General features: G+C 37.4%; 1 protein-coding gene across 1 annotated transcript in view; it reads left to right on the forward strand.

Moving 5' to 3' along the window:
* vps39 (VPS39 subunit of HOPS complex) overlaps positions 1-14,695 on the forward strand; it is a 42,341-nt gene that overhangs the window by 7,630 nt on the left and 20,016 nt on the right. Inside the window, exons 9-16 of the mRNA XM_079833309.1 lie at positions 1,054-1,174; positions 2,116-2,236; positions 2,324-2,453; positions 7,150-7,292; positions 7,370-7,510; positions 9,451-9,592; positions 11,955-12,041; positions 14,591-14,664. Coding sequence (XP_079689435.1) covers positions 1,054-1,174; positions 2,116-2,236; positions 2,324-2,453; positions 7,150-7,292; positions 7,370-7,510; positions 9,451-9,592; positions 11,955-12,041; positions 14,591-14,664 — 959 coding nt within the window. The remainder of the gene's footprint in view (positions 1-1,053; positions 1,175-2,115; positions 2,237-2,323; positions 2,454-7,149; positions 7,293-7,369; positions 7,511-9,450; positions 9,593-11,954; positions 12,042-14,590; positions 14,665-14,695) is intronic.

Here is a 14,695-nt window from a genome sequence, read left to right on the forward strand (position 1 = left end):
CTTACTGTACATAATACAAACTGGAAGCAAAACATGCCTAACAATGTAATTTCTTCCACTTGATGAACTTTGTTAATTATAATAATAATTATAATAATAGCAATAATAAATAAATAATTGGATATCTAACACAGCTAGATTTTAGTTTATTTTATTTTGCTAGATTTAAGCAAATGCTTAATTTGTAAACAGCTTTAATTTATGCAAATGAAATGCATTTGTTCTGTTGTTTGTAATTTGCTTTATTGTTTTTGAGTTGTTTACCTGAGAACTTTTCACTTGCATTAGTTAAGCTAGTATCAGTTTTTTTTCCTTTATGTGGTATTGAAATGGGATTCAAGAATTGTGAAGTTTAACTTACTAAACAAAAATTTTGGTTTCGTAACAACCTTGTTTCCAGCTAAAATAACAATGTCAAGAATGATATATAATGTTACCATGGTATAAAATTACTCATACTGTATCATGATGTACAATTTTGGTTGTAGTACTAATTCTATTGTCTTACAAGAAAGATAATTATTTATCTTCATGAATCGTACTTGTACATTATCTTTAAGCTTCCGCTAAGAAAAACATTCATTGCAATGTGGAAGAACAGCATAGCAACAAACACTACAGCAACAACAACACTTTCGGTTATGCACCAGTGCCCTGAACAAGTCCTTAATCATCAGATGTATTTGACCCCTAAATGCTGCAACTGACTAAAGAGAATCCAAATCTTTTTTTGTGATGATGCAAACAAATCATTGAAATGAATTTGAACTGATTCATAGAAAAAATGCATGCAAGAGTTGTATTAATTTTGGCTTATGAGCAGTTTCACATAGAATCTGTGCCTGCAGAAAAATTATTTTCCACACACTAGGAACACTCAAAAATCAACTAATCCCCTGCTCTTTTCATGACTGCTTTTTAAAAATGTGATTCTATTTTAAGCTATCAACGATTATGTAGTACTGTCAGCTCTATTTAACATGTTTTACCATTTTTAAATCCATTCACCATTTCTGAGACTTCTTATGGCTATTTTCTCATGTCTTCCATTAGAGCACCAGCCACCCTACATCATTGCAGTGTTGCCGCGGTATGTGGAGATCCGCACTCTCGAACCCAGACTGCTGGTGCAGAGCGTAGAACTGCAGAGACCGCGATTCATCACCTCCGCTGGGTGAGACCTGCACACAATCTCAGTTTAGAGGAAAACATGGTGGAACATTTTTGACTGATGGTCAATATATGATATTTTACATTACATGCCCCTTTTGCACCGGGTAGGAACTTAGTTATAGGAACTAGCCACCAGGGCGGTTCCCCGAGAACTAGAAGTTCTCCGTCTTTACTAGCTTATGATCTGTTTAACAGTCCTATATAATACGTTATTAGATATAACTTTTATGCAAAGAAAGTAGACAGTATATGAAAAAGTATTTGTGTTTGCCCTGTTGTTTATGCCCAAAGTAGCTAATACATAATCATGTTTCGCTTGGTCCCCTCAAAGTTGCATTGGATTTTCTCTTTAGTGTAAAGTTTGAGAAGTCCGTCTATCACAGTTTTCCATGTTCGTAGAGTTAGTGTCTGAAGTAAATATATAGGCTATAATCTGTGTGTACACTGCTTTTTTTTTTTTAAATGGCGGGTTTCTGGTGTTTCACGTGCGTTTGGCCAATCAACGTACACTTACAACACTGGTAGTTCCTATTTTGCTGGGTTGGAACTTACTCTGAAGGATGAGCTAATTTAGTTCCCCCAAGCGGCATATCTAGAGCATTCCCAGTTCCTGCGGTGTGAACACGGCAAAAAAACGGGGACTTCCACCAGTTCTAGGAACTATGAAAAGGTTCCTCCGGTGCGAATGCCCCTATTAGCTACGTTTACTTGCACCCAAATAATCAGTTTATAATCAAATTGATTAGTCAGACTGAAAAGCCTTCATGTAAGGCCTCAATCGATGTGATTGAGTTTGATCTGAATGAAATTTCGATTGGATTGATAGGGGCTGGTGTAGACCTGAAATAACCCCATCAGCAGGAAAAAAAATGAATCATGTAAAAGCTTGAATCTGGCTATTTTCAAATCGAGTCTGATTTCTTTCCCTCTCTGATTTCGCAGATCAAATGTTGTCTATGTCGCAAGCAATCATTTTGTTTGGCGTCTGGTGCCGGTCTCTATTGCCAGCCAGATACGGCAGCTGCTACAGGACAAACAGTTTGAACTGGCGCTTCAGCTAGCGGTGAGAAACACTGGTTTTAACATCCAGCATGCAAAGTACACAGTGTGTATCCTATGTTGACCTTGTTTCTGTCTCATCTTTCCTCAGAAAATGAAGGATGATTTAGATGCAGACAAGAGACAACAGATCCATCACATTCAGAACCTGTATGCCTTCAACCTGTTCTGTCAGAAGCGCTTTGACGACTCCATGCAGGTGTTTGCTAAATTAGGCACAGGTGTGTTGAGTTCATACAGGAGTGTTGATGCACCACACATGAGAAAAGAATACATTGATTCAAGTTGTAATTGAGTTCCTTGACCAGCACATTCAAATATTCAAGAGAAACTTCCCAGTAGACTGATAAAATGCCAACTGGTCAGATTCAAGTTTTGGAAAGTTCTTTTCATTTTTGTGTCTGATAAACCTCAGATTATCTGTGGTCTTGCTGAATAAGGCTGAGTTGCATCTTATAGTCCACTAGAGAGAGCCATTGCACCAGCACAGTAAGATATATGAATAATAGAGTTCCACACTGAGGGTGTATTTTCGTAAGTTAACCCGTAAATTTGCATCACTCTGCTTCCCTCAACAAAAACCCAATAGGATTTTTCCATTAGCTTTTGGATCATTGCAGAAAAGAAGCTCTGTGACCAACAAAAGTTTATGATTCATACACGTTTTGTTCATCATGAAAATACAGTCACCTGAAATAAAAGGCTAAACATAGGATATATAAACAGCACGGTCACATGACTTCAATGTCTCCACCATTAAGCTTCAACAACTCTTTCTTTAAATAAAAACATTTTCCCTGAAATTTAGAGTTAGAATAGTTTGCAAGACCACGATTATAAAGAGCCAGGCTGTGAAAAAGACTAGTGAGTAGATGAGCTTACCTGTTAAGGTTCAGTGTAGGAATGTGACGTGAGGATATTTCCCCACCCGTTAATCGACGTGTGACAACACCGGTAATACCGGTATCACCGACGGGGGCTTTTATCTCGCTAATTCTAAACCGAAAGTAAAATGCGCACGGCCGCTCTGGCATTCATTATGGTGCTTACAGCCGTTTGGGCATTATGGTGCGTACAGCCGTTTGGGCATTATGGTGCGTACAGCCGTTTGGGCATTATGGTGCGGACAGCTGTTTGGGCATTCATTATGGTGCGGAGAAAAGTTAGTGTTTTCAATTAATTCTATGGAAGTTGAGTTTCCATAGGAATTAACAGAAAACGCACCAGTGGACACGCACCGTGAATGACAGTGCGGTTGTATATGCGTGCACACTGTGCGGCCGTGAATGAATGAATGAATGAATGAATGAATGAATGAATGAATGAATGAATGAATGCGCATTTTACTTTCGGTTTAGAATTAGCGCCAATCCTGGGGCGGGTTGCTTGAATTATGGGTTCATTGGCCTATTATTCTTAATGAAAAACACAACAACAAAACAGTACAATGACAAACTGAAGTCCGTTTTGCAGAGATGGACTAAAAATGAACTCCCAAAACGTACTGCCAGATTCTGGAAGATGAATTCTTCAAACAGTGGTACTAGAGGATGAGGAGCTGGTCCTTCAAGAGTCACTCTCAACCTATCTGTCCATAAAGCCTATAAAAAAACCTTCTTCATGTATTTTACAACACTCCAGCTTGTGATTCTTATCTAGTGGGGGTCATTTTTTAGGATTCTTTACCTAACTGAAGTCTCTGAGATCCTGACACCTTGCACTTCTGGAGACTCCTGGTAGGTTGCAGCTCTGGAAAATGGTGGCGCTGGAGACTAAAGGGTTCCTGATGGTTTCACCCTTAATTCTTCACCTTAATTCTTAATTCTTTTGCAGTTAACAGGTGTCTTTTCTTCACCACCTGTTTTTGTCTGACCCTGCTGACCCAACGAGCATTTCACTGTCCAATGGTCATGCCTTAACTGCAATGTCTAGTATTGCATTAGTATTGCATCCTTCTCATGGGCATTTAATACTTTTTGACTTTTCAGTCTGAGTTAAATCTCTTTTTTGGCTCAATTTATCTGTAAAAGAAAACATGCCTAATAATTCTGCACACCTGAATATAAGGTGATTTTCATTTCCAGCCTTCATGAACAATTATATATCACTTATACATTATTAAATACTAAATCAATAGTAGTTATTAGGATTACTGTGGTTTGGAATTGGTCAAATGTGCCTGGGAAAAAAATATGATCAGAAAATCAACGTGCCTAATAATTCTGCACTCCCTGTATATGCGTGCACACTGTGCGGCCGTGAATGAATGAATGCGCATTTTACTTTCGGTTTAGAATTAGCGCCAATCCTGGGGCGGGTTGCTTGAATTATGGGTTCATTGGCCTATTATTCTTAATGAAAAACACAACAACAAAACAGTACAATGACAAACTCCCTTAAATAGGTGCTTTTACATTTTGCTTTGAAACCAAATCTGCCGCGATCATCTTGTCATTCAGCTCCTCTTGATAAATGAAATCTGACTCCTTCTGCTGGTCAGTGCTGCGACTCTCGTTCATCTTGCACTTTATTAAGCAGACACGTTTAGTTTTTATTTGTAGTGTCTGTTATCTAACTGAACTAAATTATTTTATTACTATGTGATGTAACCAGTGTTTTGCCTGAACTCCGGTAACACCATCAACACTGACTATGGCAGCAAGCCTAGTTCAGTGTTCATTTGGGACAGGGCCAGAGAAGCTACGGTGGCCGACAGGACAAACATGTCATCTGAGACAGAGAGTAGCTAGCGTTCTGTAGAGCAGTTTGTCCGTTTAGGGCTACTGTAGAAACATGACGTGGCTTCACTGTAAAGGCCCTATCACACCGGACGCGTAACGAAAAAGCGAAGCGGGAAAAGCGAATATTTCGTGTGCGAATAGTTCGCGTTAAAACCATTCACACCAGCCGTGACGCGAGTTTGCGACGTTTCAGAGCTCTAACATTCCAAAACATTCGCGGCGACAGCTGAGAAACACGGACACGTAATCATTCAGTGGAGACGAGCTTTTAATTTTCTTTAAAAGACAGAGAAGAAGGTTTTGGGTGTACCCAGTCTTAAAGAACAGAGAGTCTGAAGGGGAGTATGCTAATCTTGTACAGGAGCTAAAACTTTATCATGGCCGGTTCCGAACTTACTTTCAAATGTCCGTGGGACAATTTGAGGAGCTCCTCCAGACAGAGACGGTAGCAGCACATCTGACGACACACACACACACACACACACACACACACACACACACACACATGTTTGTTTTTGTGAAATGTGAGGACATTCCATAGGCGTAATGGTTTTTATACTGTAAAAACCGTATTTTCTATCCCCTTACACTGCCCCTGCCCCTAAACCTAACCCTCACAGGAGACTGTGCAGTTCACTTTCTGTGAAAAAAAACTCGTTCTGTGTGATTTATAAGCATTTTGAAAAGTGAGGACATGGGGAACGTCCTCATATGTCACCCTCTTTTTGTAATACCTATGTCATACCCATGTCATTATACACATTTGTGTCCTGATATTTCACGAAAACATGCCCACACACACACACACACACACACACACACACACACACACACACACACACTCTCTTCAGGAACGGCCTGATCCGGAGCTGCTGTGTTTCCAGTTGAGTCACAATGTAAACATTTAAGTGCCACAGTCGTACTGACGGAAATACATTCACTTTCTATAGTCGCGGACACAATTAGATAAAAAAAAAATCAATGTATTGATTATAATATCGTAATCTGTAGCCTATAGTGGGCAAACACAGCTGCATCTGTACAGCTGTAAACACAACTACAGCTGTAATCTCGTGAGAAATGCGATACCTGGCAAAGGTTAATGTTGATTGAATGGCTAGTGACATCAACTGGACATTTCGTCACCTTTGTTTCCTTGTATGTGATTGGTTTAAGCCTTTTCTGTCGCTGCGAGTGTTAAAAAAAATCGACATCGAAACAAAAAAAATAAACATCGTTTTTTCAGTGTGGAAGCACCCATTGCACATACAGCTGATCGAAAAATAAAACCATCGCGCGAATTATTCGCACGTCAAAATTGCGTTCAGTGTGAAAGGGCCTTAAGGGAACCCACCATGTATGTAGATAGAAATTCTCATTCTAAGGTAATAAAAACATAACGGTTCATTATGTAAGGTCTTTATACACCACTGAAAACATAGTTATGTATATTATATTGCATTTCTGTCAATATAAACTCCTAAATATTACACACTGCACCTTTAAATGTCCCAGACTCTCTAGTCTCATTTAGAAACTTGTTAGCAAACTGCTTTTTCAAGTAAAAACTTCACAAGGGGTTATTATTGATGTGCTTTAAGCCATAGAATAAAACATCAAAACATGATATTTTAAAGGTGCAGTGTGTAGTATTTATGAGGATCTATTGACAGAAATGCAATATAATATACTTAACTATGTTTTCAGTGGCGTATAAAGAACTTACTTAATGAACCGTTATGTTTTTATTACCTTAGAATGAGCCGTTTCTATCTACATACACTGCGGGTCCCCTTACAGTGAAGTCGCCATTTTGCGACATGTTTCTACAGTAGCCCTAAACGGGACAAACTGCTGTACAGAGCACTAGCTACTCTCTGCTGTCTCGGATGATGACATCTTTGTCCTGTGTCTGCCACGGTAGCTTCTCTATGTGCTTCAAAAGGGAGGGGTAAGGGGTTGCAATGTGCAACCTCACCACTAGATGCCACAAAAATTTACACACTGAACCTTTAAGCTTGTGTTTACCACAAATCTCAATTCAGGCATTTAACCAAAAACCCATTGACTTCAGGACGAGTGCAAAATGCAACTCGTTTTGGCCCCTCCAAACATATACGCCATCACTGCAGCACTCTATATAATTGGTAAAAGCTGATTTGCTCTTCTTGTATAGATCCGACTCATGTTATTGGACTGTATCCAGACCTCCTTCCCTCTGACTACCGCAAACAGCTGCACTACCCCAACCCTCTGCCCACACTGTCTGGAGCCGAGCTGGAGAAAGCCCACCTAGCCCTCATAGACTACCTGACACAGGTATTCATGATTTTTGAAGTTCATACTGAGTGTATTGCAAACTTGTTATTACAGTTTTGTCTTTGTGTTTTTGATAGAAACGCAGTCATTTAGTGAAGCAGCTGAATGACTCGGACCCCTCTACCACCTCCCCTCTCATGGAGGGAACCCCCACCATCAAGAGCCGCAAGAAACTGCTTCAGATCATCGATACCACCCTGCTCAAATGTTACCTCCATGTAAGACCTTCAGGTTGTTCTCAATAGCTCTGTTCTAAGCCGTCGTGAGTCTTGATTAATGCTCACAGTTCTAACGGATGTTGAAAGTAGACTCTGGTGATTGCATCTCACTAAGCTCTAAAGGTTTAGTACACCCAAAAATGTAAATTTGCGGTGGTCTTTGGTGATTCATACAATGCAAGTCAATGGCTACCGTCACTTTGGGAGTCAAAAAAACATACAGGCAAAACTAAATTAATACCCATGGCTCCTGACGATACATTGAGATCTTAAGAAGCAAAATGATCGTTCTGTGCAAGAAGCTGAACGTTATTTCCTACATTATTACGAAATGTATTATAACGCATTATTATTGCGTTCATGGCAGTCTGTGGCGTGAGCTTCCTGACGCATTATGACATATGACTTCTATTTTGGCTGCAGTTTCTGTGAAAACAGGCTTATAAATATATCTCATTACAAATCTAGTGAAATGCTGAAATTATCTGTCCACAAAATGCTGGAAATGATGTGCAAAACTGTTGCCCGTTGCATTCGCAAATGTACGTTAATCTCACAGAATGTGAAATAACAGCATGAATAAATCAAATTGAAATACAGTTTGATTAATCCACTGTAAACTGAAACAGAAAACACAGGGTCACAAGCTGATTGCGTGAGCAAAATGTGCTCTCCACTTTGAAACACCCAGTGCAACACACTATATACTTGCAGCCTTTTGATAAGGGCAATATTGTGCTTTTGATTTTAGTTCGACTGGCAGATGCTTTGCCAAAGCTGTGGTGCAAAACACAACGTTAGAGACTTTTTATGTTATTTTGAGAAGTGTAAAAATATTTTCAGTTCACTATGAAACTGCCAGAATCTAGGTAATTAATGAGAAACACTGGGTGGTTCCTGAAGGATCACATGACACTGAAGACTGCTAAAAATTCAGCATTGAATCACAGAAATGAATAACATTTTTCAATATATTAAAATAGAAAACAGTTATTTTTAATTGTAATTGTAATATGTAATTGTAATTGTAATATGTAATTGTAATTGTAATATTTCACAATATTACTGTTTTTACTGTGTTTTCGATCAAATAAATTCAGCCTTGTGAGCAGAAGAGACTTCTTTCAAAAACATTTAGAAATCTTACAGAGCCCAAACTGCGGCGGTTCCGTGTGCTACTTGTAAACAAAGAAGCTGGCGAACAGCGGTCTTTCGAATCGGCTTTGGCCGTGACTCTGGAAGACTTGGAGTTAAGCTTTTCTTTGAGAAAAGAACAAAGAACGGCACTGAAGACATTCTTAAGAAAGGAAGATGTGTTCAACCGGATATGGCAAAAGTTTAATCTATCAACTATCTCTGCTTCACCTTCTTCGTTGCTCTGGTTGGTTGTAGCGCTATCCTATTGCGTGCAGAGGGAATTTGATAGATAACCGTTTATCCCGCCCCTCGGATTGAGCCCTGCCAATGGTGAGTTCCCAGACCCAACATCTGGATGTGGGTCTGGCTTGTCAGGCTAGCTATTTATACTTTTCTATAGGAATTTTGTGACTTTTCAGAATCTTGATCAATTTTTATCAGGATGTACTACAATAAGCCAAAGTTGACATTGAATATTAGGATAAGCTCACGAATAATTGTAAGGTGTGATTAATTATTTAGATAATTGTGCCGTAAACTCTAAAATGTTTTCCTTCAAACTGTTAAAACAAATTCAAATAAAATTTTCGTTACAAAATGCCCCCAGTAAAAAATGTTCCCTGTGCAATGCTCATTGTAATACTGTCATTACTTTAACAAGTCAGTATGAGAATTATGATGTATAAATGTATATATACTTGTCGATGATGCCTAGGTAGACTGCAGTTAAAGCTAGTTTAGCTCAACACTCTGTAATGGATTCTGTTTTGTTTATAGTTTTTGTTTTGTTCTTTAATCCGCAGACCAATGTAGCCTTGGTGTCTCCTCTCCTGCGGCTGGAGAACAACCACTGTCACATAGAGGAGAGCGAGTACGTGCTAAAGAAAGCCCATAAATACAGCGAACTCATCATCCTCTATGAGAAGAAAGGCCTTCACCAAAAAGGTTTGCACAGTCTTATCAACTGCTTACTGAAAACTTGCATCATCCATATGAATGTTTACGTGCGCCTGAGGAATCTCCATTGGCAGTTTAATGTCTGTGGTTGTCTGACATGTTGCTCATCCCTCTGCTAAACCCAAGCATCTGAACATCATTTGGAGGACTCAGATCAGCTCTTGTTTATAGAGATGTTTTGTTGATGTCATGCCTTACAGAAGAGACTGCTGATGAGGACCAGGCCGTGTAGATCCATACTGCCTAATAAACCCTCAGTGCAGCCAAGAAAAATTCCTTATATAAACATCACTGTCACAAACTGTTTCATGAATATACACTGATTGCCTTCTCTCTCTATTTGACAACGTCATACTCATGCAGTTGTTATTTATGTGATTGATTTATTGAAGTTTCACTAACCTTTTAAATCAGCTTTTTTAACATTTGCGTAAATAACTGGCAAAAAAGCATTCAAAAATATTTTTTTTGATAAGCATAATTAAAGACAAGTAAACACTCAGTAATTAAAAGACCAAATAAACAAATTAGTAATTGCACAAATAAATACAACTGAACAAAGATACGATTGAAATAAACAGTGTTTTAAGATAATCAGGTACTGAAACTGTAATCAAATGTAAAGTTACAGTGCACTTTATAAATAAAATATACATTACAAATATAGTTACAAAAGTTATTCAGTCAAGAACAGTGAGTGAATTTTCTCTTTGTCTTTTGTTGTTTGATTGACATTATTATAGAGACGGCAGTAGATATATTTAGGCTGCTGTCACAGGGCTTGACATTAAGCCTGTTCGTAAATCTGGATTCACTTTTCCGAGTAAAAAATGTGCTTGTTTTTTTGTGTGTTGTAAATATAATTTAAATTTGTAAATATACATTTCTGAAGCAATATTCTCACCTGTGTTCAATCAGCTTTGACATATTTTAAATCTGCATATTTGTGATATTTTTACCTTTTACAAAGTACATTTTCCCCCTAATCTTATTAAATATAGCCTATGCTTCTGCTTTCCTTTTATGTTCTTAAATTTGATCAATAAATGAAATTAGAATAAGACACAATAGGGCTGTTACCAATTAAATTAAATAATTTACACTGAAAAATTACAACTTAAATCTCATAGCATTAAATAATGTTATGAGATTGTTTTAAATATTTTTTGTATATACAAATAAGACCTGTTGGAAATAATGTTTAAACATGAAACTAAACCACCAGTAGGTGGCGCAGGTGACCGTCTGAAGGAGTGAGTCATTGAGTCGATTTGTTAAAACGGCTGATTCGTTCAGGAATGAGGCAGTCGTTTATGAATAGATAATTGAATCTTTGATTCATTCAAAACACTGAATCATTCAGTAACACACTGTGAGATGCGTTATGGTTCTGCTGTGGTCTTTGTTTGGAACTTTTTGCTGCTGAAATGGAACAAAAATACTCAATATTGCATCTAAAATGTTAGTAACTTAATCTTAATAATTGATTATGGAACTGTCACATGAAATCAGTGTCACATTTTCAATCGTGATGGTATTCAGGAAAACAGAACTCTTGCTCATGTGGTGTTGCTTAACTGTATCATATGTTATAAACATAAGAACTCCACATTTAGAATTTTTACTGCAGTGTGTTAACTGAGTTTCTCTCTGTGAGCGGCGCTCATTTGTTGTGATTTCTCCTTGAGAGGCTGCATGAGCGTCAACAGCACAACCTTGTTACCGTCAGTTCATTATACATTATATATTATTATCCACTGCACTCGCGTCTTGCATCTTTTGCAGCATCTCACGCATGACACAGCGTTCTAAAAATGTGGTGTTCAAGTTAAAATTAGTTCAACTTAAAAAAAAAAACATGTTTTTACCCCATTCCACTGCCTGCACGGTTTTCAAAGCAAAAACGAGCCCTTACACATGCGTTTTCTTTGTCAACTGGTTACATTCACTTAAGAGATAAATGACTGTGTTTATATGAGAATTTTTGAAATATTTTTGTGTATATTTGTCCAAGTGCAAAAAGATGCGGAAGAGAACTGAGAAATGAGAGGTGGATTCCTGTGCGCACTTTGGATGTGTATGCAGCACAGAATATATTTTGTGGGTCTTCTTGCGCTTGAATAGTTTAAAGTCATATTAAAATTTACATGGTTTTTGATACCCAACCCTACTGTCAATATATGCTTTTTACAGCACCAGTCTTTCTCTCTTGTGACATGAAATTCAGTAGTCACCTGAAAAGTACATATCCATTTCTGCCATGATGCTGCAGATTGTGTGTCGCCCCTGAACATTTTTGTGTCATCTTCCTCATTCAGTTCAATTGACTTACAGAAGTGTGATTATTCAGCTCTGCAGGTTCTGCTGGATCAGTCCACTAAAGCCAACTCTCCTCTCAAGGGGCATGAGAGGACTGTGCAGTATCTTCAGAGGCTGGGTGAGTTTACACACTCATTTACCGCACATTACCTCACTGTAGTTTAATGTTGTCAACAGACAAGACGAGTGCTATTTGAGTATTTGGATGCCCACTTTTGTCTGAAGGTCGAGCCAGAATCTTACTAGCAAACTCTCATGAATTCTGCAGCTGCTTAAATTCATTAGATTAGGGCTGCGAAATTAATCAAAATCAAGCCAAAATTGCAATATTGATTAGTGGGATTGAATTTTAATTAAAAAAAATGTAAGAGTGAAGCGCAGCTGTGTTTATTTTACACATGTCCTTGTTAGTCAAATAAAAGGTTTTATTGACAGCTGACTCAATCTCGTTCGATCTGCGAATGTGACTCTCTTTGACATCAGATTGTGGTGAAACACCACCAAAAACAATATTCCACAAAATGAAAACAATAATGTAAATATTATTATTATAAGTGTGAATCAAAAAATTAAAAGCGCATTTACATTTACATTTACACATTTATGCATTTAGCAGACGCTTTTATCCAAAGCGACTTACAACTTGGGAAAAAGAATAATTAAAAAGAATAATTAGCAGTTCATGCATTTCATCTCTTAAATATCTTAGTGTGTTCTTGGGTCATAATTTAGATTTTTTTTTAAATCTAATTTCAGCTTTTTTTCTCATGATTAGGACGTTTAATCATAATTTTTACTTTAAATCCAAAATTAATTTTTTTTTTGTCTCAGAATTCCTAAAGTCCTAATTTCAACTGTTCATCTCACAATGGCCTGACATGACATATTTTTTACTTTTTATCTAATAATGGGGACTTTTAAACTTTAGACTTTTATTTTATCTTATAATTATGACTTAGCATGTCATATTTTCAACTTTTTATCTCATTATTATGACTTAAAATCATATTTTATCTCTTAATATTTAGTTAATTGTTGCACAGGAATGATATGTGAGTAAAAATGTTTTTTATATGTGATAGTATTGCATTGTTACGTTTTATATCTACTGATTATGTACGTGTCTAACTAAACATAACTTCCATGCTGTCACAGGCTTTGTATTTGAGTTGGTTCATTGTCCTGCGATTCGTGATCAGATACGAACATGCGCTCGTGTGTGTGTGTGTGTGTGCGTGCGTGCGCGTGTGTTAGTGATGCACGGTTTGCGGTTATATCCACTGATCGGGCCGGCCAAGTAAAAAAAAATAACATTCCATTTAATTGCGGGTGGATGAGCGATAAATCATTGTGTTTGTTTGTTAAAGACATTTTGCGAGCCCTGTGGGCGAATCATTCCGGTTGCCGTTTCTCCACATTGGAAGTTTGCAAAACAATTCCTCAAGTGTAATGACAGGGAAGCCCGAGCTCATTATAATATGCAAAACTGTTATCCAATCACTGCAGTGGGCATTTACTTCCAAGTCTTCAGTGCGGCACGCCCATAAAAACAGAGCGTTCCATGAGAGAGGCTCAAAACCAGGGAAGAAAATAGCCTATTACTTATTCATCATGTTTTTTTATTTAAAAACCATGCGAACGTCATACTTTGAGCTCAGACAACAGTATAAAGAAATTAAAAAAGCCAGTTCATGACCCCTTTAATGTTTATATTTCTATGTAGTTAATTATGTTTTTATTTAGTTATTATTATTATTATTATTATTATTATTATTATTATTATATAGCAAAAATGGTTTGTAATAGCAAAATGTTGCCCAAATTGTGCCGTCCTACAACCAAGCACAGCAAACCTTTAATTTTTAAATTGCTATCACAATTTTTATCAGAAAAATCCCAATTAGATTTTCCCACCCAAATTATGCAGACCTACTCCAACCTCTTTAATTTTTATTAAATATTTTCACAAATTTGATTATTTCAGCTACCAATAAGAGTATAGTCTCAGGTCTATTTAAAAACCCGCTGTGGTGAAAAACACGTTTTTAATGTTGTTTATATGTCTGTGTGGTGTTTTTAAATGTGCTTTAAGACAAACCATGTGCAAAGTCAACACCTTTGCTGAGTATTTTCTCCTTAAAAACTGCAGTCTCAAAATCATATCATAATCATATTAATTACCGTTGTGTCCAGCGTTGTAAAGAGCGTTACCATTGTGCAGTGTTTACTACAGAAAATTTGACCCCACCAAGTGGATCAGGTATTCTGAGCTGGTGTGAGTGAGTGAGTGGAGGCGGGGCTAATTTCCATATTCATCATGGAACCACATATACTATATAAAGCATTGGCATAGAGTTACATTCAAGCTATTTTAAGGCATGAAGACATTTTTTTTCTGAGGAAAAAACTTTTAAATGTCTTTTTGATGATCAAAAATGAGTTTTAAGGCATAAAATCATTGACTACAAGAGGACTTTAACATATTTTGTAATGTTAAAAAAAAATCAATTGCACAGATTTTTCCCAAAAATACAGTGTAGAAAATGCAAAAACAGCCCACAGATTCTGCGTATTAGTAACACTGGGATGATTGATAACTTACAACAATATGTGAATTTGTAAGACAAATGCTCCAGCTCACCAGTGACATGGTGTCTTTCTGCACAGGTGTGGAGAACCTAGGCATCATCATTGAGTTTTCACCGTGGGTTCTGAAGATTTGTCCCGAGGATGGGCTGAAGGTGAGATATACATGGTCTGGTTGTATCTATA

This window comes from Gobio gobio (genome assembly GCF_949357685.1).
Source record: "Gobio gobio genome assembly, chromosome: 13".
Taxonomy (NCBI): Eukaryota; Metazoa; Chordata; class Actinopteri; order Cypriniformes; family Gobionidae; genus Gobio; species Gobio gobio.